Here is a 26724-nt window from a genome sequence, read left to right as displayed (position 1 = left end):
AAACAAGGAAGAATTGTGTTTCTTAAAGTATATTATAACATTTCGCGGACAATTGACTAGATCAGAAATACAGAGCAATACATTCTGATACTTGTTGTGCATATACACAGAGCTACATTACAATTAATACATAATACAGTTTAATACATATCGTTTATAAATTAAATACAATCGTTCCTGTAAAATTCTTGCCAGTCCATGAGACACGTATCTAAGCAGAAGAATACCGTAAATTCTTATATATCAGAATGATATATATTAGATTTATATTTTTCGTTTTCTTTTTTCCTCTTCAATATTTTATAAAATCAAAGTGATCGATCGATTTATAGCGAAAATATCAACAATAGATTTCGCCTGTATATTGGCAGTCGTTTGATTATGTCGAATATGTCGCAAATCCACGCGTAAAAAATAATAAAACGTATCTTAAATGTACAGGATATTTATTTGGAGTTAGTAAAAATATGGTAGTAAATTGAATCGGCAGCTCGCGATGTTACATATACATTAATCACAGCATTTGCGCAGGCCAAATGAGCGAGCAGCAGAATATCTAAAAAAATCCACACGGTACAAAACGAGAGTAAAAGAAGTGACAATCAATCGCTATCCACGAGATCAATGAAGAAAGTTCCAGGTACGCGGCAAATCTATCCTTAAGTACAGATTGTGAAAAACATCAACTAGAGAAAGTTCCATTTCCTGATGATTCTTGCCGCATATCATCACACCTGTTGTCGGTCAGTCATATGTGTTTTTTTTTCATCACTGTACAAAATACTTGCTCTTGTTCTAAATTCGCGTAACGACCGGTTTGCGAACTTTCGAACAATCTCAGTCAATAGTAATGGAAGCAAACTACGTCCATGTGGGACGATTATTCGACGATCAACTGCTTTGGCAGATTTTATTGTTTTCTTTGAGCTATGGTTTTACTTCAAATAGTAAGATCCTCCCATTCTTCGACTTGTCGAGGGGTCAGTTCGATTTTAATTCGAGTCAAAGTACCGAGAAGATCATGCATCCTAGCCGTTAGGGGATTGGCTTGAAGATCGATAAATTCCAACGCGGGAGCGTGCCTAAGTCTTTCGACATCTATATCTAGAGAAACAAAATTATCAAGATTATAATATCAATAACTGGACCATTTGAATATCGTTTATATAACGTAGATATGTGCAATGCTTACCAATGATTGAATTGTTATTGGCAAGGAGCCGTTTCAGTTGCGGTATCCGACATGTAACGGGTGGCAATGCAATGAACGTATTATGCGAAATATCCAACCTTTCTAAAGCTTGCAATTCAGCAAGTTCTTCTGGTAACTTACTCATTTGATTATGACTCAGGTTCAATTCTAGAAACGATTATGTGTTTGAATTTGTATTACAGTACCTTTCAGCTTAAATAAAAAAAAAAAGAAATACAGATGAAATTTTCCTTAATTGTTGAAGACAAGAGGATAAAGAAGGAACAACAAAGATATTAACAGTACGAATATTTAATCGAATGCAAGTGTTAATCAACTTACCAGTGATCAGTGAGAATTTAACTGCAAATTTTGGTGGAATTTTTGTTATCACATTTCCTGACAAGTTACATCTTTTTAATTCTGTATGTCTCATTAAATGATAAACTGCATCAGGTACTTGCATCAATTGGCATTCTGATAGATCTGAAAAAAATATAAAATAACATTAAAAAAAGTTCTAAGTAAAATTATTTCGTTTCACGTTAGAAAAAAAAATATATTTTCCGAAATTTATATGTTAAATTAAATTAAATATATCGACAGTCATCGCGAACGATATATTGTTAGGCATATATAATTAGATTACATGTCGTAGAAAATAGTGATGTGTTCAATTTTCACAATTGGAGCACGAAGACATTGTGCCCGCCCGTATTGTGTTCTTGACAGATCAGCTGTCGAACTAGGTCAGTGTATCAATATTCCACGACGGTAACAATAGAAGTTTGCACACTTTTTTTTATTATTAATTCTCACTGTCGAAATTGCAGATCGATTCCGGCTTGATTTGTTTTGCAGGAACTATACTAAAAATTTCAAACAGCTTGAACATGTACGATTTTTTTTTATAAAACCCGCGATGCACCTGTAGCAGCGAGAACTAGGTCATGAACTAAATTGAAGTATTTACACCGACGACAATTGATTTAAATAGACTGGATCTGAATTTTTACGAAAACCGTGATTTTAACAGTCTGTCAAAGTAATTTCTTAGTTATTTCTCAAAGTACAGTTTACCAAGATTGTTAGTCTCTTGTGCATCTTCGCAGCGCAACACCACTCTCGTGACGGCATTCGCCATTTTGCTGAGGCAAACTGAGTCAAGTCAGACGTCTCACCACCTTGATGCGAAACATTTATTTTCGACGAACTTCAAAAATAAATAGCACCGGTTCGATGGTCTTGGCATTCATTCTACTTTCCGGAAATTCACGCCACGACGTGATTTATATAGAAGTCGACGACAATAATACTCGTAAAACGTCCAATACATATTAACAATTCAAGTGTCATGTTCCTTTAACGATTGAAATTTATCAATTCAGATTTATTAATGTCCCGTTTGAATTTTAATCGGCTGAAAACGAATTTTAAGAGTATTTTAGCGATGTGAAAATAGACGCGGGACGCTCGCTTGTTTGATATTGCGCTAGAAAGTCTCGTCGCCATTTTTCTAGCGCATGCGCGTTCAGTTCTGATTTCGTTGTGCTTTACACAATCGTTTCGCGTCAATCACTGTTTTTATAATTTATGTTGTTACAAATGTTTATATATGACGTAAACTAATGAATTTTGTTATCGAAGTGATTATGTATAACGGACGTGTGTAATAGATCATACAAGATAAAATACACGTTATTTCACGAGCCGACATATAACTATACTACTGAACATTTGAAAACTTCGCTACAAAGAAGCTATATTTCTTTTTTGCAAACTTTTTTATATTATTGTACGTTTTGAATTTTAACAATCTCATGTTGTATTAAATTTTGAACAGAAAGATCTTTTAACACTATCAACTACGAGTCGACTACCTGACTATGTTTTACTGTTTGTATTGACAGTGATGATGACTTTTTACTACGAAGTAGTAAATGGCTTTGGTGGCAAGCTACCATTTAAGGTTACGTTTCCATACATGGTGGCGTCTCACGTACTTGTATTCGTATACAGCGTACAAAATGTATGTAGGTATTTGTGGCTATGAAAATATATAGTACCGTCCGTGTTTTACATATAAAAAAAAAACAATACTCCGATAATATTCAGATAAAAATTGGTAATTCTTTGATTCCTTACAAAATAATACAATTATTAATCGTTTTCTATTTGTCAGATATTTTTGTAATATGCACACTGATGCAAACATTCTTTATAGAACAGCTACTACAGAGTTGAATGACAAACTGCAAGCTGACTCACCTATTCGAACATGAGTTTCCTGTTTTATATTTTGAACAAATGATACTAATGTCTCAGTGAGTTTGAAACGATATTTTATTGAAAGAAAATAATAAGCAAGAATATTCTACAGTTTTGTTACACAAAAATCGAATTTAAAGGTATGCAAAAATAATAGAACAAATAACAAGATGACATGAATTAGTAGTTCATTAACTTTCTTTTGATATGAATACATGTAAAAAAGATCAGGAAAAATGACTCTCGTATGGCATGCAAAGCGTGAGTATTTATTTGTAGTGGTTCACTATTCCGAGATTGACCTTTCGTGTTTCCAAAACGTCAAACAAGAGAACATTTCTGTTGATGGATCAATTGTCTCGCAGATTGATGCATCGATATATTGCACGATAATATTAATAGCGTTTTAATAACGTTAAAAAGTTGACAATCTTAAAATAAGATTCTTAAAATTAGAAATTGATTACAATTTTTTGATTAATGTTTTCTTATAGATTATTGTAATAAAATGAAAAAAAAAAAAATGGCACGAAAAGCATAGCATTTAGAATTTTGATAATAATACTTCAACTACGATACAGGTATTGCTTTAAGCTTTGTTCACAAAAACAAAATTTGCTCACGCGCGAACAATTTGCAACGCGTTCGGATCGATGGCTAGCTTAAGGAACAAAGACCGGATGCGAGAGTTGTGCAACACAATGTTTATCCAACCAATTATCTATGCTAGAGCTCGGAGTGAGCATTTCACTTTTATTCGAATTGATGCACGAGCCGTTACCGTAGCAAAGAATACTACCACCTGTTACGTATACTTGTCTAATGGATCGCTCTACAACATTAGATATCGCTATCACTTAACGATCTAATATTACAACTGTAACATCTCTTTTGTACTTTCGATCGTGAATTAGTAAAAAAGAAAGGAAGATCTTTTCAATCATTTGATATTAATTTAAAGAAATAGAATTAGAATCAATTTTTTAAATGATACAAAGAAATGCATTCATTGCGTATAATAAGCAATTATATGCGCAAATATTAAAGAAAAAGGATCACTTCTAGTCGTCGGTCTGAGTTTTATTGTTAAAACATTTTTTCTTTTTTAAGGATCGTTTACATTGTGATCCTTGAACGTGGCTCTCACCTTCGTTTTCTCCAATTCGAGACTTTCGCTAGTTACCGACTAGAAATCTTGTATTTATTTTTGACGACTTGACAAAGATGCTTTTCACAGTCAGTATAAAATTAAGAAGAAAAGAATGTGATCAGTATAAGAATTAATACACTATTTGGTAATTAATACAGTGAAATAATGAATAAACAAAGATGAGAAAATGCCCGATACAGATCTAGTCAAAACAAAGCTGGAAGAAACGACATTGAGGAAGATCTCAAATCTATCCGGATAAGACACGAGACTCGTTCTTTCTTTCAGGTTGAGGAAGCGAGTCGCGTGATCTACACTCTATACAATGCTTTGGAAAGCAAGCATTGATGTAGAAGACATTGATGATAGACATTGAACGTTTTCGCGTTCCTTTGAGAATGATGTCCAGTGTTCTAGACGAAGCTAATTTGTCACAGTAGTTTAAAAATTGAGCTTGTTACGGGTCGGTCGAAACAACGAATCAAGGTCGGCCGAAGAAACGCGTATCAAGTTGCCAACTTTATTAGTCCTCTGACTGAACGAATTCTAAGGTCGCTCGATGACACGTATCTATTAATTTATTATTCCATCGCACGTAATTTGTCGATAACGATATCGAGGCGGAACAACCAATTACATCGCGATGGAACAATTTCTTTATCTATTATATAAACAATATAGTTTATGTTATAAATGAACATCAAGCTACTTTCACCATTTCACACACATTAAGAAAATTATTTCCGATGCTGAGTGCTATAGAGAGTCGGACGTTACGTTGCCGGCAAATGTATGCTGTGAGTAGATTATACCAGTGAGTAGATCAGACCATGCGAACAACTGGCAAGCTTCAAATCTGCACAAGATTTGTGGTTCATCAGATTTGCGATATATAATTTACATTTTACTGCAAGTATTCATAGAAAAGTTTAGTAAAATTGAACAATCGTGTTTGCAAGCGTGGAGATGGTAAAAAAAAAACCGATTAGTCTGAGTAGACTTTTCTCAAGAAACATGCTGTTGAGTCGCGTTCGCGTTATGATCTTGAACGACTCAAACGAAATTAAAATTGTGCAGACTGATTGAGATAGGAATGTTTTCCGTAGTAGACTATCTTTCGTATCTTGAATATATTGTGTATCTATGCGTGCTGACGATTTTCGTATATCTGCCCTCCCAACAAACAACAAAAATATTAACTGAGATCGAGCGTAGTGGTCGTCACGACTTTTCACCAGCATGAAAAAATGGGCGAACAATTGGCTATTCATAGCATTTTGTAAATTAAAAATAATTTCTTCATACCAATAGAAAGTCTTAATTTAGAACGTTTCGGTTTTTTTTTGATGGCGAATGCTCAAACTCGATTTTTCTCTCGAAGCTATTTGAGTTTCAATACATGCAATTTCAACATTGTTCGATATCTTATCTAAGCTTTTATTATCGTATCTGTCACTACGCAGCCCGGATTGTTCTTTGTTCCAACATTTACGATGTTTTTGTTCATCAATCGTACAGGTGTAAATCGAAATACTGTTCTCATCTTTAAGTGATTACAGAAACATAAACATTACTTGGACGAATGTTCCAACGCGTTTTCTTTCCTGGAATGAAATCTTCAGAGAAAAGCGAAAGTGTAATGCCTCAAATGCGGAAAGATGTAGCGTAGAAAGTACCTAACGCGAAGGAAACAATTACGTTTCACCTTACCTATTCTATCCAGTTTATCGAGTCAACCTTGCTGGTAAAACATTTTTTTAAATGGTTTCATTTTTTCTAGAAAAAAAAAGACTATGTTTTCTTTTCTTAAAACAATTGCTTTTATTTTTCTACCAAAGGGGCAATTAAAGATCAATTTTTTTTTCACAGATGTTTTGTTTTACGTTCGATGATCCAGTAAACAAAACCAAACTCGATTGATGTTGGCAAGCTAAATATAATAGAACGACATCAATGATGGATTTGACCTACCTAGATTACAATTGTCTTGTGCCTCTTCGCACCGGGAAACTACCCTAATTATCGCCCGGCCAGCCAACTGAACGCAAACAGCCATGGCCACGTTCCTCTCCCCTTGCTCCGGAGAAATCTGTTGCACATCATCACCGTTGTACGCGGGTGGTCTCATCTCTTCTATGTTTGATTATGTACGCCAGGCGTGGAAAAATTGTATCGATCTATCTTTGAACAAATCTATCTATTCGCAATCGAACGATCACTGAATCTCCTCGAGAAATTGTCTCAAAAATCACCGTCGAACTTCTTGCACAGTGATCAGGTACACGCTTTTACGGTTTCTTCCTCGAAGTATCAGTAGCACCCTCGGTTCTCTCTACTTCTTCCTCCCGCATCAAGAAACTATCATGTTTCGGGACGCAACCTTTGATTGTACACAGAGAATGCTTGAAACGCACTTTCCCAATGAAATACTTGTTGCATGGAACTATCGCGTCTAAGGCGAATCTCTAGCTAATTTGTTGTCGCAAATGTTCTCGTTGTTTATTGTGAAAACAACGGGAAAGCGTTGACTTTAAGAACATCGACGAACTGATCGCGTCTAAGACGTGATCGTTCTGTCACCGATCTTTCACAAAGTCCGCGACTTCTCGCTTTTTATTCCCCGCACTTGAAGAACTCTTGGAAAGGAGGGAAAAAGGAGTATCGAAACGAGAACATCCCAGGTGACGCTGGCTGGCACTGAAATGGCAGAACTCCACGCGGTGCTATTTAAGCCCTCGTAGCGGGGTCTCCCACCAAAGATGCATCTCGGATCAGCTGACTACTTTGTTTCAACTCCCTCTCTTTGTTTGAAAACAACTGTAGGAGCCATTACGCATATGCGTTGCCAGGTGTACTCGGCCTGCAACCTGTCAAAATTGGAATTGACGTTTTCGCGAGCGTGTCACCTGAAATATTCAAGGTTACCACTGTTGGAACACGTCTCGTTTCAGGGTCTACATTGTCACTGTCTCCCCGACAAACACAGGATGAAGGAAAATCTTCTCGCAGATCGACTGTAGTCGATCTTTTTCCGCGTTACGCTTCTTAAGAGTCGAACTACGTTAAACGCGGCATTGAAGTTTCTTTGTACAGAAATAGGCACGTAAATACGTACTACTCGAAGGCCTTTACACGCGGCACAGACGAAGGGAGCCTGGACATAAGATTGACGGGATCGTCGCAAGGAGAAGCGTAATACTCGTACGCAAAAGTTCTCGCGGAATGGGATGACTCATCTAATTGTACGTTCTATTGAGATTGAGGTTCTTTTGATTATGCCACGCACTCGAGAGAGATCTAGATATCGCGTCGTGTGTAAGTTTGGAAATCTTACACATTTACATACGTAACTTCACGAACAACGCCGGCCAATTTCCTGCCAACATTTGATTACGAGCTTCCAAATTGCGTTTCACTTTCGGCTTACAATTTCAATTGATTGCACGTTCTTTCATCTATAATTCATTACACGTTATGAAAAACCGTTTCCGATCGTAAGATCTACGACGAATCAATTTTTCATTTCACATTTATCCATACGTCCGGGGCTCTTATGTAAAAGTGAACGAAACTTTTCGCACGTGTACGTAAGCGTAAAAGGGAAGCATTCTTTGTTGAAAAAAAATTATACAACGGATTAAAAAAATTATACAATCGCGTGTACAATTCCGCGATTGTCGTTGCTCAGATACTATTTTATTATTTCATTTTCTTATATGTATAATGTATTACTCGTCGATATACATATATACGTATATATATCGAATCGCGACGTTATATAAATGTGTAATTAGCGGCGCAACTCGCGCGGTAAGGACGAGGAAGCGAACAATATGCAAAATAAAAAGTGTATTCGTCACTTACGCGCTTCCGGTTCATTTTTCGTAACAATTTTGTTCTGTTCATCCTGTTCACTTTTCTGTCTCCCGGTTTATGCAAGGCATTCGTCAAAAACATCGTCTAATATCAAGGTTGAAAATACGATGAACCATTCGTTCGGCACGGTGCCTACTGCGCCATCACGAATGCTCGTTATTGCTCGTTTATCGCACTTCTCCAGCGGCAAAATCTATTTCACTTTTCTTCGTATTTTTCTGCAAACGACGCAATATAAAAATGACGCATACGCGTTTCACTCGAATGGGAATCAACGAAAATAAATCGTGTTGAAAATCTTCCTGCTTATTTCTTTGGAACCAGTTGCAAGAAGTAAATCAATCGACAATGTTGCTAAATATATACTCATTATTTTGGACAGGAATCAATACTCTACAGAAAAACGAATATCGAATATTTTAAAATGAATGGAACATTAAAAGACACTTAAAAGGAGATTTGCACATGGACACGTGCATTGTTGTTTCGTCGTGATAATAAAACAGCCAAAAGAAGCATCTGGAGGAAGTGACAAATATTGCCAGGGCATCTTTCCAGACAAAGGAAAACACCGAGTGCGCGTGCTTAGTTTTGGCCGACGTCGCGAGATCGAGAAGCGCATTCGTTTCACCACATTGAACAACGTACATATTTCTACGCCTTTCTCTCAAAAGAATCTCTTGTTCGTTTGATCACGCTGGTAAGGGAAAATCTTTCGTGACTCATCCTTTAGTGGTTGAATCGAATATTTTCACGAAACTGTAGAAAGAAAAAGAGAAAAAAGAGAGTCGTACCTTTGATTGTCCCTGGTTTAAGAACGAAAAATGACATAAAATCAAAATTAATTGAAAAGGTCAATCGTGCCTTTACATTTCGATGGAGAACTCCGTTCTCCATTCATCGCAGAGCCCAGTGCCCAACAGGGATAAAATGTTTATACGATTCTTCGGTATGTTTGGCACGTGGCCAGAGGATACTGCGCGTGCATTTCATGTGGACGAGAATAGATTCGCGGGCCAAAATCCCCCATGACTTCTGAGTCGTCGTGTTCGTATTGATTCTCGCGCAAACGTACGCGAGATAAAAGCTACGGTGCGTCGCGAGATCGATGCACGCGATCCGTGCACGTGTGTGCCCTCTTTTTCTCGCTCTGATATTGTCCTCCTCCTTTTTTTTTTTTTCTAAATATAGATGCATTCACATATATCGACGAGGAAGATATTCGTAGATCTATTCCAAAAATACGGATCCTTGATTAAGTTTCTAATTCGTAACAACGTGAGACGTTTGCACGACAGACACACACATTTTCTTTGTCAATTCGATGGCTTTATGTTTCCGAAAACGACGCACGATTTTACATCCGGCCAGGATTGCCGAGCTCTGATTTTACGCCAAGTGTGACGTGCCAACACGTGGCAGAAAGAAACATCGTGTTCCACGAATAATCCGCGCAACAAATTTTTCTAAAAGTCGGAGAATCGCACGCTTGGATACAAATGACAAGAATCGTAAAAAGAGTAACGCTGGCTATTATTCGGAAATATTATATTCGTTGATTTCTCGCGATGAAGCGGGTAAAACAAAAATAATACCCGAATCATTGGAACTTTTACATTACAAGCTACTTTTTCCTTGTTTTTAACAAGGAGAAAGGTTTTTAACTTGACGTTTCACAATTATAATCTGCGAAGAACCTTTACAAAAGTCTTTCGTCTGACCGCGAACATTGGCCCTATAAAATCTCTGGCTCTGACGTCGATTCTTTGTGCGCTCGCGGGTTACTGCGTCTCCGTTTTTCGAGTATTTTCATATTTACCAAGAATTGGGATCTTCCACGTAGCCTGAAGGGAAAACGTCACTGGTAGATATAAACGGACGTCTACTCGGTTTCACATTTATTCGTATATATTTCTCGTTGGACGAATAAAACATCTTTAATACTTAAAACATTGTTTGGAACAACAGCGTGTTTCAAGAAAATAATGGCTCGAGAGATGATTCTCGTTAGTCTTGTTAGATTAACCCTAAATAATATAAGTACAAATTGTCATTGAACGATCGTTCAACAATCTATATTGATTTTTTTATATTCATTTTACATATTAACAATGAATCGTAATATCTCATTGAAGCCACAAAATATACGTATGTATGTATGTATATATCAATGTCTCGATGTTCGTTATCTGGATGGATGGAATTTTACCGTATCATGTATTTCATTCATACTCGGATGTAGGTGTGTATATATATATATATTAGCGTTGATATTTAATTAAATCAGTCGCAATTCATGCATTTCGTTGCACAAGTAAAACACGATCTGGTAAGAAAAGAAATCGATCCAATTGTTTGATTTTGGTAAACGAAGTCCTATCGTTATATTGATATCAAAGAGAATAACATATCTATTCCGCAAAGCTATCGTAAACTATAATTATAAATTATAATTATAAATATCTAATTGCCCGTTACCTTAGATTTAAACTTAAATCTTTCCGTTTTTATTATCCTAATTTCTTTATAACACCACTATTTATCTAAACCGCTGAAAATACCTTAGGCGTAAACATAACTGATACATATTGTACTATGTTCTCTACGAGTATATATAGAATCTGTAAATACAAGTCTTAATATTTGGTGTTCTCTGGTAAACTATACGAAGATATCACGGTAAAATTTACGAGTATAATATCTCGGGGCCTATTAAACTTGAATATCGAATTTTAAAGAGAAATTTCAAAACACGCATATAATACGTACAATTGTAAATATGTCTAATACAGATCCCTGAAGAAAACTATAATCGATCAACGACCGCTAATTTAGGTTGAAGTAAAATAGAACGTACGAAGATTCGGAATGTATATTGGTAATTTTGTTGGAATTTTTTCATTGAAGTTAAGTCTGTTTGGACTCCTTGTTATTTTGAGATCGATCTAATACTTCTTGCGCATGTTGCAATCCAGCGCAATAATGCAATAGTAAGACACTCAGTGCTTGCACGCGTAAATCGCTCTGTGCAATCAATTTAATACTGTCCATTTCTCCACTTTGTGATAATTCTAATCTTGAGGTAGTTTCCGCGTCGAGCGCAGTTTTTAGCTTCCCCATCTACATTGAAAATTTATATTAAACATAAAATTAATTTACATGAGTCTTAATAAAAATCGTTATCTTTACCATAGCATTGATTTTTTCAACGCGTTGCAGTGGTTCCAGGTGTTTGTATAGAAACTTGCCGGTATCTTTAGCCCTAGACATAAGACCATCATCCAAATCGCCAGCTACTAAAGGGGCTGCCACGCTAGGTTCAGCACCCTCCAAGAGATCAGGACTTATGCCCAAGCCTCCAACCAATGAATTCTAAATGTTTCAACAATTCGATCAGATTCGTCGGAGCGTAATATAATAAACTTAAATCTTGAGAATCCTAGAGAATGGATGCACCTACCTCAATTGCATATGATAGTAAAGGTGTAAAGAAAGCATCATTTATCGCACTATGAGAGATTGTAATAGTTATAGAGTGTTAATACAACAATATTTCATGTAACAAGCGTGGCGACTTCAGTGTGCATCTGCGTGTCCCTCAAATAACAATTAGTGTCACGAGCAAGAGAAAATAGTGTGACCATTTGCGACAGGAATAAAAAGCTTGTACGAAGTTCCAAATACATTGCATGAAAGATGAACGTGAAGCGGCTCAAATATAATTTAAGCTTCAAAAATGATAATAAATATCTTAGGCATAAGCGTGTTTTCTGCCCCTTGCAATTGCTGGTATAAAAAATAAAACAACGAACAGAGATAGAGCAGAGAAGGCCTAAAATTATGATTTAATTACAATCGTCATTAAAATTTAACGCAACGGTTATTATTAATGATGTGATTTATAATTAATCTGATCCTTCTCTGTTCCAACTGAACAAATTTGTGTTATTAAATTCTACCTTGCGGGATGCACAGGGACTTGGGGGAAGACTTCTAGATGCCAGACCAGTACCGGAAGCCGGTGGGGCCAAACAACTGGTACTCCCAGCCTTCTTCAGGCCCAACAGAGTATTAGCTATACTAGCCTTCATGGCCATCATAGTTGCACCCTGATTAATCGATCAATCAATTTCAAATTTATTAATAATTTTACTTATCCAATCATGAATACCGATAAAGTACTTAAAAAAAAAGAGGAAAAAAAAGAAAGAGAAGAAGAAAACAAAAAAGAAAACGATATAAATAACCGAGCCCTCGATCTCGCTCTTGATTATTTTTCGTGTAAAAAGCTTAAGTTAGTCAGTAATAAAGTAAGTTTTTTGATGACTTACAAAATTCACAAGTACTCAACATTAAAAGCAAGGTCAAGGTGCAAACCTACAAAAAACCTTCACCTCCCTATTATGCAGATGATCAATTTTATTGCCAACAATAAAGTGAATCACACTTAACAGTTGTTTTTCTATGTACAAAATACCAAGAATACTATTTCCAGTATACATTAATTGCCCAAAAACTGCAATTCCTTGATTACAGTATTGCATACTGTACAATAAAATATAACTAGTAAAGCGTAGATATGCATAGTGAATATTTATAATATTTCTTTCTTAAAATTCCGCTGTAACGACAATTGCATAATAATTTTCTTTCAAAATTAATATACAATTTTTTTTCAATAAAAATATAAATTATGTATGTATATATATATATATATATGTATATGTATGTATTACATATTCAATAAATTTTAATTCAGAGATTTAACTTTAAATTCTAGGTTGTCTTAATTATAATCATTGTTTTTAAAAGTGATATATTGGATCACAATCAAAAAACGAATAAAAATTTATGTTTAAGGAATTGTCAACTACAGCATTCATTGCTATTTTAAAATATTATGTAAATTTAAAAATCAGTAAGTTGACAATATCATTTCCGCGTAATAAAAGTTTTTATTACGTCTTGAGTACCTGTACATTATCTTCACAACTGGTTAGAGAAATCTCTGGACCTGATTCCCCAATAAGAGTAGTAGGCTCTATTTCATCAGCTTCTAATGCCATTGTTGTTATACTTTCGGCTCCACATGTTCCTGATGCTTGGCAACGAACTTCGCATTTCTTATGACACACCATACCACAATCTCTGCACTGCACTGCATCCTTTAGCCAAATCTATATAATGAAGATATATGTAATTCTATTATTCAAATATATTTACATACATATAAAGAGAAAAATAACAGTAAAAACTTAGACCTTCTTTGTACAAAAATCGCAATGTGTCGCTCTATGGAAATGAGTTCTAATAAAGTCGTGCATCTTTTTTTCAACAATTTCTTCACTTAAAGGCGGTTGTGCCTTAATAGTTTCAGCATTTTCCTTTTTCCCTGAGTCACCAGCCATGTAACGATTCGGATAACTAGATTCCCATACATAAGATAATAAAATATCACCATAACAAAGTGTTGGATCAAATCCTGAATACCCTTGTAGTTTTGGATGAACCGTTGCTAAAGAAGCTTTTGAAACAGCATGCAAAATTAGTATAAAATATATGAAAATAAATACATTAGTGACAATTGTATTTAGTAAGAACAATACATACCACTATCTGGTGGTAATAAAGCATAGCATTTAAGATAATGACCAGTTGAAGACGTATAGCATTGTGCTAAAATTAATTTCATAGGGACGTTAATATATCCTAATAATTTTGCGTGAATTTCTCCTCTGATACGACCCCATACTCCGATATTTAAATATTGAAGTTCTGAATCAATTTGAAAAGTTCTAGTTTCTTCAAAAGTAATTAAAGATGCATGTTCTTTCTCTTTAGTAGTATAATATAAATCTGATATATTTGTTACATATGTGTCATCGTTAAAGCAAAATTGAGAACTACTGAATATTATTGATTGATTCGAAGTAGTTGAAATTTTTCTGGAAGGTGTAGTGTCTGGTGTTTGAACAGTATCATCAGTATGTGCGCTGCTTTTTCTTCTCTTAAAAAGTTTACTGCTCATTTCCAATTTATCGGAAATTTCATTTTCACAATCCTTCAAATCCGAAAATTTAATTTGGCTTTCAAATTTGATTTTAGTATCTTCGGTACTAGGTGTATCATTCTTATTCAATGCAGAATCAATTCTTAATGTTTTCCTATCGGCTCCTCTTTCTGTTGATATTCTTTCACTATCCAATTTCATACTAGTTTGTTTGTCCAAATCTGCTTTAGAATACTTTCTTTCAACCCTTATAATAAAACGTCTCTGCACAGCACTTTTTACAAATTTAGCTACTTGATTCATATTAGACACTTTTTTGCCATCTACTGCTATTAAAATATCTCCTTTTTTCATTTCAGCAATTGCAGCAGGACTTCCAGTTATTATAGTTTCGACTAGCACACACATATGACCTATTTCTGGCACAAATTCTTGCTTAAATACTACACCCAGTTGCTGAGAACCAACTTTACTAATAATTAAATCCAACACCATGTAAGGAACTCCAGTATATTGAGTCAGATATACCCAAGGTGTTGAGTCGATACTTATTGTACAATATACTTCAACTTGTGATTTATCCTCTGTATTAAATATATTAGGTCCAAGATTTAATCTAGTTACTTCCACTAGTGATACTTCCAAATAACCTGGTGTCAATTGCATGTTCGCAACCTGAATAAAATTTTTAAAAATTTATTAAATATATGCATTATTTTTTAACCTTTATAATATTTAAAATAAAAATAGATCTTACTTCGGATAAATCTACTGTTTCATCGTTCAGTCTACGGAAAAATGGTTTATAACGCATTTTATAGCGAGGTAATGTATGCTTCCTACGTACAGCTCTTCGAATTTGTCCTGTTATCAAAGAGATGATCTGTGGTTGTAATTGACGACCTTGAAATTGGGATTGCACTTCCAATTCAAGTATGGGATCTGAATAAAAACTTAAAGACCAATGAGTATATGGTACACGTGTAAACTGCAACCTAGCTCTGCCACTGATACGTTTCACTAAAAAAGATATCACTAATTACATTCAACTAGACTTTATTTAAGTATTATATTTAGGATAATTTCTTAAATTACCTTGTAAAGCCATATATGCAGTCTTTCCCAGTAGCATTTTAACATCTATTGATAATTGAAAATTTCCAGAATAATGTAAATCTAAAGATAAATCCAACGTCTCCAATAAACCTGTATCAGCATCTATTTTTGAATCTGCAACTTCTAAACCTTTTATCGTAGGAAATTGTGAACCTAGATTTAGATCTCTCAGCTGAAAATACATATGTATTATTATTAATATAACTTTAACAAAAAGATTAAATAATATTTTTACTTAAACTATATACTTTACTTGTACACTATCTAATAATTTGCCCGTGGTTGATTGAGTTAATAATTCTTTGAACTCATTATTTAATTTTCTATATAACCAAAGGCGCACTCTCTCAGCATTTCTAAGTTCATTGAACAAAAATTGCAATGTTAAATTTATTGCCAAGTTTTCATTGCCTTGGCACATACTCTGACGCGATATACTTATGGAATTTGTTTTTTCATCTTGAATCTTATCAAGTAATTCCTTAGGTAATTGGGCCTTGCCATGATGAATTGATTTTCTTGGTGAACTTGCCAGAGGCGCTTGTTCCAAGTACTTTTTGAACAAGTAAAATTCCAGTACAAGTATGAATATTATACCACACACAAATGCAATCACAGATATCCAAATAAATTCAAAAATGTTCATATTAATATATCATTTGTTGGAAACTCGGTGGTTTACTTAAGTAATATAAATATTTTTATTACTAGAATTAAAAAATGTTCACACAAATTGTAGAAACAGCCACTTTCTTGTGAGGCAGGTATGAAACAACAATCATGTAAAAATATTGTATTTCGAACTTTTTTCAATAATGTTTATGTGAAATATTAGGAACTCCTATAATATCTACAATTTTTAGTTGATCATAAAAAAATTATTGTTTTTATAATGCTGTATTACATTGTGGTGAATTACCCTCGTTTCACGGGTCAACAGTTATTCAGAACACTTTCACCTGCCATTATGAATTGAAGTTACGACATTTTCGTAAAGACATGAGTAACTTTCGTGATATTCATGTTCACAAAAAAATACTCGTGCAATACATTTTAGAAAAACTAACAACGCCGATGAGCATGGGCAGAAGGTATCATGACAGTTTTCTATTGATTTCGGCAGCCATGTTAATGTTAAAGAAACTTGTCAATTTGATAAACTTGTTTTGACTGTTTACTCAAGGCATGACAAATAGAAATATTTACGTTTATATTTTTTCATAATCTTACATTATTATATAGCAAACAGATTACCTATGAATATTGTTACTGTAATGTTTTTAAGGCTTATTTGCTATGTGCAATTATAAAAATTATAAAGGTTCTCGTAGATGTTCTTATATCCTTCGAGGAAAGAAAAGATATGATAATTATGATATTCCTGAACAAAGTGAAAGATAAGAAAGCAATATAATGAGACATTTTATAAATCAATATCACAAATAAGTTCTATACGCTAAGGGATTATTTAATTTCTTTTTGAAATAGAAGATTTGTTAATTGATAAATTAATTCTTTTATTTTGCATATCGTTTAGATATATATGTATATATCAATAAAATCATTTAATTTTACAGTTTGATGTATGTATGCATATGTCGAATAATAATCAGCTGATGATTAACCTCATAAGTTTGTCTATAGAATAAAAGTTCAAATTATATATACATGATATTGTATGTGTAATTTATGATATTAATTACAAGTAACAGTTATTGTAAACTTTAAAAACAAAGAGGTTATTGACTTTTATATTTTATTTAATGTAAAATATTGAAAAACATACGAGAAACATAGATATACGAAATTTGAATCTTTAATTTTTGCAAACAAATGCAGATTATTTTGTTAAAATGGCAGCTTTAATGAAGAAAAGAGTATTAGCAGAGTTTAACCAGAGTCAGGTAAATTAAATGTTCATTTTCAGGCAAAATTTTAGATTAAATATTTCATTTAATTAAATGTCGTTTATAGGTTGTGAATGATCCACCGTTAAAGAGATTAAGAACATTACGTCTTATATCTAATTCGGGCAGTAAAAATGGAATAGAAGGAAGTTCAGCATTAGCTTATATTGAGTGCCTTGAGAAATGTAAATGTGGCAATGATGCATTACAGCTTCTTGTTCGTATATCTGACACAATTGCATACATTTCTCCAGAGGATGTTCCTTCTGTTGTAAAAAAATTATCAGAGAGATTTACCATAGAAACAGAAGCGGCGGTTCGTGCCAAAATACTTTGGATATTTGCTGAATTAGGGGAAGTAACAAATGATTCGATAGAAAAGACAAAAATTGTTAACGAAACAGCTGAACTTTTGAAAAACGAAGAATCACACAGGGTAAAAAGCCAAGGGCTAGCAACACTGTTAAAATTAGGAGATTATCATAGGTATTACATATATTTGAAATTTATTTCTTTTAATAATAAATTATTCGAATAAAAAAGAGAAATCATATGCTCTTTCTCAGGACTCTTGTATTAAAAATTGCTCGTGAACATTTACCTGATACTTGGCATGGTGTACAAACACGCTGCCTTTCTATTATTGGTAGATACTTAACTGCAAACATTACGGATGATACTTTGCCACTCGTTAGTAATTATGCATATTCTCAAGATCCAAGGGTACGTGCGCAAGCATTTGAAACAATGGCTGAACTTCACTCTTATAGAGGCTGTAGATTACCTGCAAGCTTTTTTGGAGAAGCTTGTACTGCTCTCAGAGATGATTATGAAATAGTTCGTAGAACTGTCCTCAAATTAATATGGCTTTTAGGCAGAGAATATCCTGAAAAGTAAGCAATACTTGAAATCTATTTCAATTTATCAATATTTATTGCCAATTATATTAATTATTATTTTGCAGTATCATTGTGGGGACAGATGGAGAAGACATACGTATGGTGGATTGTGCATTTTCTCAAATTTGTAGCCTTATGGGCGACTTATCTCCAAGAGTTAGAGCTTTAGCAATGTCTCTTCTAGGAACAATGAAATGTGTATCACAAAGGTACATAGAACAAGCATTGGATAAAAAGCAAAAAGTTGTAGAAGCAGATAGACCAGAAGTAGAAGAGAAAAGCGGATCATGCGGTGCGTTTATTCACGGTTTAGAAGATGAATTTCTGGAGGTAACATCATTTTATTTGTTTATTTTATAATTTATATTATTAGTAGTTAAAATAAATAAATATATTCAGGTAAGAACAGCAGCAGTTGAAGCCCTTTGTACCTTATCCTTGGAACAACCAAACATAGCTAGAATTTCATTAGACTTTATGGTTGATATGTTTAATGATGAAATTCAAGATGTTCGATTAAGAGCTATTGAATCATTAAGGAAAATGTCTGCGAGTGTAACGCTTCGTGAAGATCAATTAGAAACAATTTTAGGGGCACTGGAAGACTTTTCAGGTGAAGTACGAGAAGGTCTACATGCTACATTGGCAGCTAGTCAACTTGCTACAAGAAATTGCCTTCATATGTGTGTAAATCGTTTGCTCGATAATTTAAGTCGTTATCCGCAAGATAAGGAAAGTATTAGAAATTGTTTAGCAGCATTAGGGGCCTCGCATCCATATTTGACATTACCTTTAGTGCCACAACTTCTTGGACGGCATCCGTTTTTTGATACACCAGAACCGGATGTTGATGAACCTTCTTGTATCCTTCTAACTAGAATTCTAGTTCTCTTTATATAAATTATATTAGCAATCTTATTTTTATTATTCTTAACCATAAATAATAGATGCAAGTGTGCTGGTTTTAGTATTCAATGCTGCACTGCATTGCCCAAGCATGCATGCTCTTTTTACAGAGCATGCATCTAAACATTATCATTATTTACGCGATACGATGCCACATTTAGTTCCTCGATTACGACCAACCGTAACAAGTGGATCAGATTTTGGGAAAGAAGATAAAATTGACGAGGAAGCTGAACGTGGAAAAGAATTTTTGGAAAAAGTAGTTACCGGTGTAGAAAATGCAAGACCAGGTGGTAGAGTTCACACACAACTTTTAGAAGCTGCAGCTATCGATCTCGATCGTTTAGCGGAGATGGATCATCGTATGGAAGGAGCTGCACGTTTCACTGCTCTATATATAAGATGTTTACTACTTTTAAAATCTATATTAAAAGAATTTTCAATATTGTCAACAAATTCAGTATCTACAAGTCCATTGCCGAACACAACTACTAATGTTTCAGTTCTTCTTCAAAATACTCAAAAGTATGTAGTAGTTGTAACATTTCTTATATTTGTATATAAAAATATTTATATATACATAATTTATATAAATATTACAGATTGCAAAGATTATTTAGTGGATTAAATGAAAACGAAATCATACTAGCCAATGATGTGTGGTTGAAAGCATTGGCAGTAGAACTAATTCGAGTAACAAGAAGCGTGACAGGAAGAAGTGCTCTTCCGCTCGCACGCCACTTTTTGTCTGAAGCTGATATTCTACCTCAAGATACGACAAAATTACCATCTTTTTCCAGAGCTCTTGTACTTCAAATCCCAACTTTAGCTGATGTAAAGCCAGGGTCTTTAACACGAATGCTTTTACCATTATTATTAACACCAGCATCGCAAGGGGAAGAGCGTCTCCCAAGACCATCAGTATCTACTCGATTCTGTAGAGCAATTATCGAAGAACCCAGAGGTGATGCAGATGCGGCATTGAAATTTACAGGAGGACTTCTATTAGGAATTCCATTGACAGCAAAAATACTGAATTTACGAGATCCTAGTATTTTACGCATTAAATTGAGGCATCCTGATCAACAAGTACAACTATTGTTACCACGTCAGTCGGATTTACGATTGCAGAACACAGAACAAAATGACTACAGATTGAGAACTATAGTTTTACTATCACATCAAGTTTGGATGGAAGCCTGCAACGTAGAAATATCTCTTGCACTTCTTGTACCATCTTCAGCTGTATGTACGCATTCCCCTCTTGACGATCCATGTGTAATAGATCTTTGCAAACCGACTAAAGTATCAATTGCCCCAAAACCTATAAAACGAGGTATCTAAATATATTTTTATACAGCATTATTTTATAAAACTTTTTATTGTAAATAAATTCAGTATATATATATATATATATATATATATATATATATATATATATATAATTCGATATATATATATTCAATTTTGTATAACACAGATATCAGCAATTATCAGTTTTAATACTAATGCTCGATTTATTTTATAAAAAGTAATTATAAATACATGATTTAAACAGACTGAGAGAGCACAGAAAATCTATTTCTTTAATAAAACATATCGTAACAAGTGATTTATTTAATTTACATATTTGTTGACTACCGCCAAGTGGAGAATGAGCTTCCACTGTAACAAAAAATATATATACATTAAACATTTTTTACTTCGTGGATCTAAAAAATTATAAAAAGAATTTAATTGTCAATTTACCTAGTAAATACTGGAGATTTTGGTACGTCAGCGCTTTTCTGTGCTAAACTACTGAAACTAAGTCCGCCTGATTGATTTGCCAAAGATTCAAATGTGCTACTACCACTTACATTTCCGAAAACTTTTGGCATGTTATTATCAATTGGAGCGGGACTTCCCCCCATAGTAGGTGGACTTCCAAATGCTGCTTTACATATTTTTAGTAATTAAATTTTGTTATTTTTAAATTAAAAATGATATAAAATATAGCAAGTATATATTACTATTAAATTAAACAAAGTAAAAAGTATAGAAATGTATGTATTATTTACCTGGAGGAGTGGCACTAACTCCAAATGGCGTTGTTCCAAAACCACCACCAAAGATTAGTTTTGGTGGTCCAAACGTTGCTGGTGATCCAAACACTGGTTTAGTGTTAAATGCAGGTGTCTGTCCAAAGATAGGTTGTGCACTTAATACAGGTTGTTCTACACCCATTGGTGACGTATTAACTGCAGCACCACCAAATACAGATGGAGATCCAGCTGAAGATAATCCTGAAGTAACATTGTTTGTTGCACCACCAAAGAAAGATGCAGAATCAGTGTTTGACGCCGAACCAAATATAGAGTCAGATTTTGGAGCATTATTATCAAAGATGGATCCAAATGTATTTATCGAGGAGGTATTTCCTCCAAATATGGAACCTGATGAGGATACTTGTGTGTTTTCGCCAAAGATCGAATTAGTATTACTTCCACTGAAGATAGAACCACTAGGAGAAGCTGTAGTTATTTTGCTAAACATAAATGTGTTTGAATTTGAAGAATTTCCAAAAGGTTTAAAAAGCGGTATACTAGCATCTGGTTTTCCAAACGTATTAGCTGTTGAAGAAACTGCTGGCGTAGTTGAAAACTGAGAGTTCATTGTAAGAGAAGATTTATCAAAAACTGGGGCAGCTGTAGTTGTTGCGATATTTCCGAATGTAAGTGTAGATGAGGTAGGAGTAGTAATAATATTAGTAATAGCGGTAGTAGTAGTAATAGTAGGGGTAGTAGTAGTTACAATAGAGGTAATAGTAGTACTAGTTGTTGTTGTAGTACTAATAGCAGTAACAACAGTCGTAGTGGTGATAGCAGTAGTAGTAGTAGTAGTAGTATTGCTAGCAGCAGCAGCGGCACTGATAGAACTTGTTGGTGGTAACATAATGATACTTTTATCGAAAGGTTTTGATAAAGCACTTTGGAAAGGTGTGATAGTAGAAGAAGTTATATTTGTTGTTGTATTTGATGTGAAGAAACTACCAAACAATGGCATGGCTGAAGTAATTGTAGTTTGTATAACAGGCGTAGCGGTCGTAACAGTACATGTAGTTGTTGTTGGAGTAGAATTCGATATTTCTTCACATACAGAAGTATTCAATGTATTTTTTAGAATACTGAACAAAGGAGTGGCAGAAGGTTCACGTAAATCTTGCACAGTACTTGTTGGAAGACTAGAAGTTGATTCAGAAAGAGGTGCTTCTTCGATCGTAACAGATCTATAACATAATTTGTTTGCGGCAGAAATTTGGTTTCCATCAGATGAAGAAACACCAGGTATTCCAAACGTAAGTTTGGAGTTATATTTTTCATCTGCAGTAGTACAAACTACAATACTAATATTGGCGGGTATACTAGATGCTTGACTACTTGTCTGAAGTCCTGTAAATGATCCTGTTAAACTTAATACATCTTGTGTTTGAGATTTTGTTGTTGGTGATGTCATTTTTAAATTGAATGGAGTAGTAATGTTTGACGGTTTTGAAGCAAAAGAAAATGCCTGTGCATTTGTTGTTTGTGATGTAACAAATGTGCTTTGTGTAGTAACAATTGGAGTAGCGAAACTAAATGTAGATATTGTTTTAGTTTTTGCTGCTGTTATTGGTAATGCCATTCCAGTATTCGGCGTAGTTGTTTGTATTTTCTCTATCGAAGTCTCTGATGGTAATATATCTTTTAATGAATCACTGAACAAAGTATTTTCTGGTTTAATAGTATGCAGCCACATTGATTGGATAGTTGAATTCTGTGCTGCTGTTCCTTCTGACTTCTGTGCTGATGTATCAAATGTAATAGTATCAACTTTAGGAAAAGATTTCATTAAGTTAGATGAAGTATGCATCTGATTTAATGTAATAGTATCTTGTTTTGGCTTACTATTTTGAAGTCCTGTAGTAATTGTTGACATACTAGATATTTTTTCTATTTGAATAGGTTTACTACCAGATACAGGTGGAAAAGTAATTCCAAAACTAGGCTGTTTGCTTTGTATTTTGTTTTGTGTCGATACATCATTAGATTCATTTGTGCATTCATTTGTGCCAATACCTGCTACAATGCTAGCCATAGAATCTAAAGGATCAATATATAAATTCTGTTGTTTGGCAATTGTACTTTGTTTGGAAACAGGTTGATCCACTTTGTTTTTAATATTAATGTTAGCAGTATTGGGAGAAGTCAAAGAAGACAAAGTTGCTTCTAAACGATGTTGAATAGGTGAAGGGTTGACAGGTTTTATGATCTTTGGAGTACAAGTAGATAAATGTTCTCTCAATTTAATTTGTTTTTCTTGAGTAAAACTTAAAGTTTTAGAAGCAATCGCTTTGCATCGTGCTTCTATGATTCCTGTATTTCTTGGAAGAGTGACTGAAGATTTTGACGATGTAATAGTTAAATTGGATAATGAACGATTTAATCCAAAAATACTATTACTACGAATAATCAATTTCCATCTTTTTTTAAGGTATTCTAATTTACTTTTTTCTTCTTGTACAATTTTATTATGTAATATGAGATTTTGAAACACAAACTCTAAATAAGGTATTTTCATTCGTGACATTTCTTGGGATTTATGATTTGACCATTCTAGGTCCAAAATTTTACTAGCTTGAGTCAGTTGTGTTTGAGTATAATAATAAAGTTTCTGTAGATCAGATATTTTAGTACTATCTCCACAATTTCTAGTCGTAATATCATTAGTTGCTGCATTTTTTGACTTCGTTTCTTCAACCCAAGCAAATGATTGTAGCAATAGTGCTTTTAAATATGCTATGTCACTAGATAAACTATTTGTTGTTTCTTTCAATTCCCGTAAGAACTGATCTATTATAATAGATGTATCTACAAGTTTCCGACGTTCTTCTTCTGTATCATATTCCAATATTTGTGGTTCTGATCTGTCACGTAATTCTTTCTCAAATAAATTATGTTCTTCTATATATGCACGATTATCTTTAGTATCATCATCTGTGGATGGTTTTGGTTCTACAGGCTCGTGTGTAATTATTTCTTTGACTGCTGTTAATTTAATATCCGGTTTTACAATTTCTTGAGATTTAATTTCTCTGGTTGGTTCCAATTTCATTCCCATACTAGGTTGTTCAGATTTATGCTCTTGTTTTGGTTTTTCAGTTGGAGATAAAATAAAACTAGACTTTTGAATAAATTTATTCAAAATATTTCCTGAAACAGGTGGTTTTGAACGCTCAAGAGCATTTTCTGGTTGCTTAGCAAGTGGCGTACTAGTTATTGGTATACTATTCATAATAAGAGATGTGTCAGATCCTATGATTGATTGTATTTGTAAAGGATTTGCAATAATTTCTGTAGGTGGACAATTAATAGGAGGACAATTGGGAGTCAGATTTACCATATGAAAGCTACATAATTGTCCAGATGTTGCAAGAATATGAAGTATAGGAACTGGATGGGGCAACGTAGAATCTGCTCCCCATGGTAAATTTTTAACTGAAGATCTGTCGATAGCTAAACCTACTGGATAGCTTTCTGTAGTGTGAATCAATGGTAATTCAGCTCTGCCACTATCTACCAATTGCCACTGATTCCAAGTGACACCTTTATCTGTGGATCCCAATACAGCTATTTCACTGCTGTTGCTACTAGCAGCAATAATTAAGCCCCATTCTGGTACATAATCAAAATAATAACGAGGAATTGTTCCTTCTGGTTCTGAATCTGTTATTCCATAAGTAATATCTTCATAGCAAGTGAAAATAGTATTTGTTTCGCCTTTAGGAGCATCAATTATAAGAACATTAATTCCTTGTTCATTGGCGAAATAAGCAGCACAAAATTGATAATTGCTGATCCATAAAATACTAACAACTTCACCAATGTATGGATTAGGACCAAGAATTGTCCTTGCTATTTTTAAATCAGGTTTAAATTGTACTATATTACCATTTTTACAACCTACAACAATTTGCTTTCCCTTAGGACTCCATGCTGCACATAAAGCATTTATGCCATCAAATTTCTCTAAAGCTTTCAGTTCGATTACTTCTTTTTTCTTTTCTTTTATTTTAAAACTACCAACTGTATAATCGCTAGCTATTGTACACAACATTCCTGGTACAGCAGGATTCCATCGTAGATCATTTGCGAATATATCTCCATTTAATGTAGAAATTCTGATTTTATGTAGTAATTGTAAACTCTAAAAAACATAGGAACAATACGCTTTAAATTATTCATTATTTAAAAAAAAAAAGAAATCCTAAATAAAAGGTTTTACATATACATTACATTTTTAATAAGTGCCTGTGCATCATAAATTAAAACCATAGGTTCATGGGATGCTATTGCTAAGTAAGAACAATCACAGTTAAGTGTTAATTTAGACACAATTACAGGTACATTAAATTCTATTTTCCATTTTGGATCAGTGTCATCTCCTGGTTTCAATATAATTATTTTATTATTTTGCCCTGCATATAGCAGTCCCGTCTTTTTATCTGCAGCCAATAAACTGCATGCAGTTGGTATAGATATGAATGCATCTAAAATTTGTGAAGTACATGACTGTTTGAATTGAAAATCCTGGAAAATAGTTGCATTAAAATAAGTATCATACAAGTATAATAAAAAGAAAAAAATACTACAACTATTTTCTTATATTTGAATGTAACAGAATAGTACACATATATATAGATATTTGATTCGAAAATAAATTTTGGTAAGGTTATAAGCTATCAAAAATTATATAAATATTAACAATTATGTTTTTACCAAATAACGTATAATACCTGAATATCCTTTGGATCAGATGCAGTTTTCATATTTAATTATTTTACAACAGTCTTAAATAAAATTTTTAACATTAAAATAAATGTCAGACTATCGTCAGGTTTAATTTCGAAGTAAACTGCAGTAACAACAGTTGTACAACCTTCGATTACGTAGATTAAGATTGAACTGCGCATTTGATATTTTTTGCAGTAAAAACGCTTTCAACCCTAGCGTCTCAAGCTTAAAAATATTCAAATTGAATTTATGTTGAAAACATAACTGAACAATGTAACAAAATTTAACATTAGAAAATACTATAATTAATATGTGTTTTTAATTAACAATTTTTAATGTTTCTTCTGAAATTTTCTTTTCTATAAAATAATGTATTACTGCCATCTACTGGCATTTAGAGATTAAATAATTTTTCACTAAATATAGTTAATTATAAATGATGACGCTTCACTGTAATTTCATGGCAAAACTATTTTTTAATATTTATAATTGATATACAAAATAGTTGACTTTGACTCTATTTTAAAATGATAATGTCTATGTTTCTGATAATAAGATTGATTGCAAGAAAAATTTTTAATTCAATAA

General features: G+C 33.6%; 4 protein-coding genes and 1 long non-coding RNA gene across 11 annotated transcripts; 2 read left to right on the top strand and 3 right to left on the bottom strand.

The window, feature by feature from the left end:
• Nucleotides 1–288: 288 nt before the first annotated feature.
• On the bottom strand, nt 289–7328 carry LOC122531671 (leucine-rich repeat-containing protein 20). Of its 2 annotated transcripts, none has more exons than XM_043659774.1 (4): nt 6582–7328; nt 1535–1678; nt 1193–1360; nt 289–1104 (listed from the first exon to the last, which is right to left on the bottom strand). In XM_043659774.1, exons 1-4 carry the CDS (start codon nt 6736–6738, stop codon nt 941–943), a joined length of 633 nt encoding a protein of 210 aa, XP_043515709.1. In that variant the 5' UTR covers nt 6739–7328; the 3' UTR covers nt 289–940. The 2 variants fall into 2 exon arrangements, with proteins under 2 accessions (XP_043515709.1, XP_043515710.1); XM_043659775.1 differs by lacking the exon at nt 6582–7328 and adding an exon at nt 2273–2518.
• On the top strand, nt 3524–6582 carry LOC122531672. Its single transcript, XR_006307354.1, has 3 exons — nt 3524–3721; nt 4042–6354; nt 6480–6582. It is a non-coding gene; the product is annotated as an uncharacterized LOC122531672 (long non-coding RNA).
• A 2758-nt stretch (nt 7329–10086) lies between the features above and the next one.
• LOC122531667 (PDZ domain-containing protein 8) lies at nt 10087–16258 on the bottom strand. 4 transcript variants are annotated; one of them, XM_043659761.1, is made up of 9 exons: nt 15866–16258; nt 15592–15784; nt 15254–15516; nt 14097–15171; nt 13748–14010; nt 13460–13663; nt 12446–12595; nt 11676–11858; nt 10087–11606 (listed from the first exon to the last, which is right to left on the bottom strand). In XM_043659761.1, the coding sequence occupies exons 1-9, from the start codon at nt 16256–16258 to the stop codon at nt 11394–11396; spliced, it is 2937 nt and encodes a 978-aa protein (XP_043515696.1). In that variant the 3' UTR covers nt 10087–11393. The 4 variants fall into 4 exon arrangements, 3 of the variants coding, with proteins under 3 accessions (XP_043515696.1, XP_043515697.1, XP_043515699.1); XM_043659764.1 differs by lacking the exon at nt 10087–11606 and adding an exon at nt 11947–11995 and having other exon boundaries at nt 11730–11858; XR_006307353.1 differs by lacking the exon at nt 10087–11606 and adding an exon at nt 11947–12272 and having other exon boundaries at nt 11761–11858.
• A 357-nt stretch (nt 16259–16615) lies between these two features.
• LOC122531668 (integrator complex subunit 4) lies at nt 16616–20686 on the top strand. 2 transcript variants are annotated; one of them, XM_043659766.1, is made up of 8 exons: nt 16616–16703; nt 17452–17516; nt 17587–18005; nt 18086–18412; nt 18484–18748; nt 18818–19280; nt 19366–19849; nt 19927–20686. In XM_043659766.1, exons 2-8 carry the CDS (start codon nt 17466–17468, stop codon nt 20666–20668), a joined length of 2751 nt encoding a protein of 916 aa, XP_043515701.1. In that variant the 5' UTR covers nt 16616–16703; nt 17452–17465; the 3' UTR covers nt 20669–20686. The 2 variants fall into 2 exon arrangements, with proteins under 2 accessions (XP_043515701.1, XP_043515700.1); XM_043659765.1 differs by having other exon boundaries at nt 17190–17516.
• Nucleotides 20687–20817: 131 nt separating this feature from the next.
• On the bottom strand, nt 20818–26361 carry LOC122531666 (nuclear pore complex protein Nup214). 2 transcript variants are annotated; one of them, XM_043659759.1, is made up of 5 exons: nt 26139–26361; nt 25639–25932; nt 21385–25549; nt 21074–21257; nt 20818–20989 (listed from the first exon to the last, which is right to left on the bottom strand). In XM_043659759.1, exons 1-5 carry the CDS (start codon nt 26169–26171, stop codon nt 20962–20964), a joined length of 4704 nt encoding a protein of 1567 aa, XP_043515694.1. In that variant the 5' UTR covers nt 26172–26361; the 3' UTR covers nt 20818–20961. The 2 variants fall into 2 exon arrangements, with proteins under 2 accessions (XP_043515694.1, XP_043515695.1); XM_043659760.1 differs by having other exon boundaries at nt 25639–25892; nt 26139–26359.
• Between the last annotated feature and the right edge of the window lie 363 nt (nt 26362–26724).

This window comes from Frieseomelitta varia, unplaced genomic scaffold (genome assembly GCF_011392965.1).
Source record: "Frieseomelitta varia isolate USP_RPSP 00005682 unplaced genomic scaffold, Fvar_1.2 scaffold_411, whole genome shotgun sequence".
Classification (NCBI taxonomy): Eukaryota; Metazoa; Arthropoda; class Insecta; order Hymenoptera; family Apidae; genus Frieseomelitta; species Frieseomelitta varia.
The sequence above is the reverse complement of the archived record's forward strand: the minus strand, read 5'-3'. Positions and strand labels throughout refer to the sequence as shown.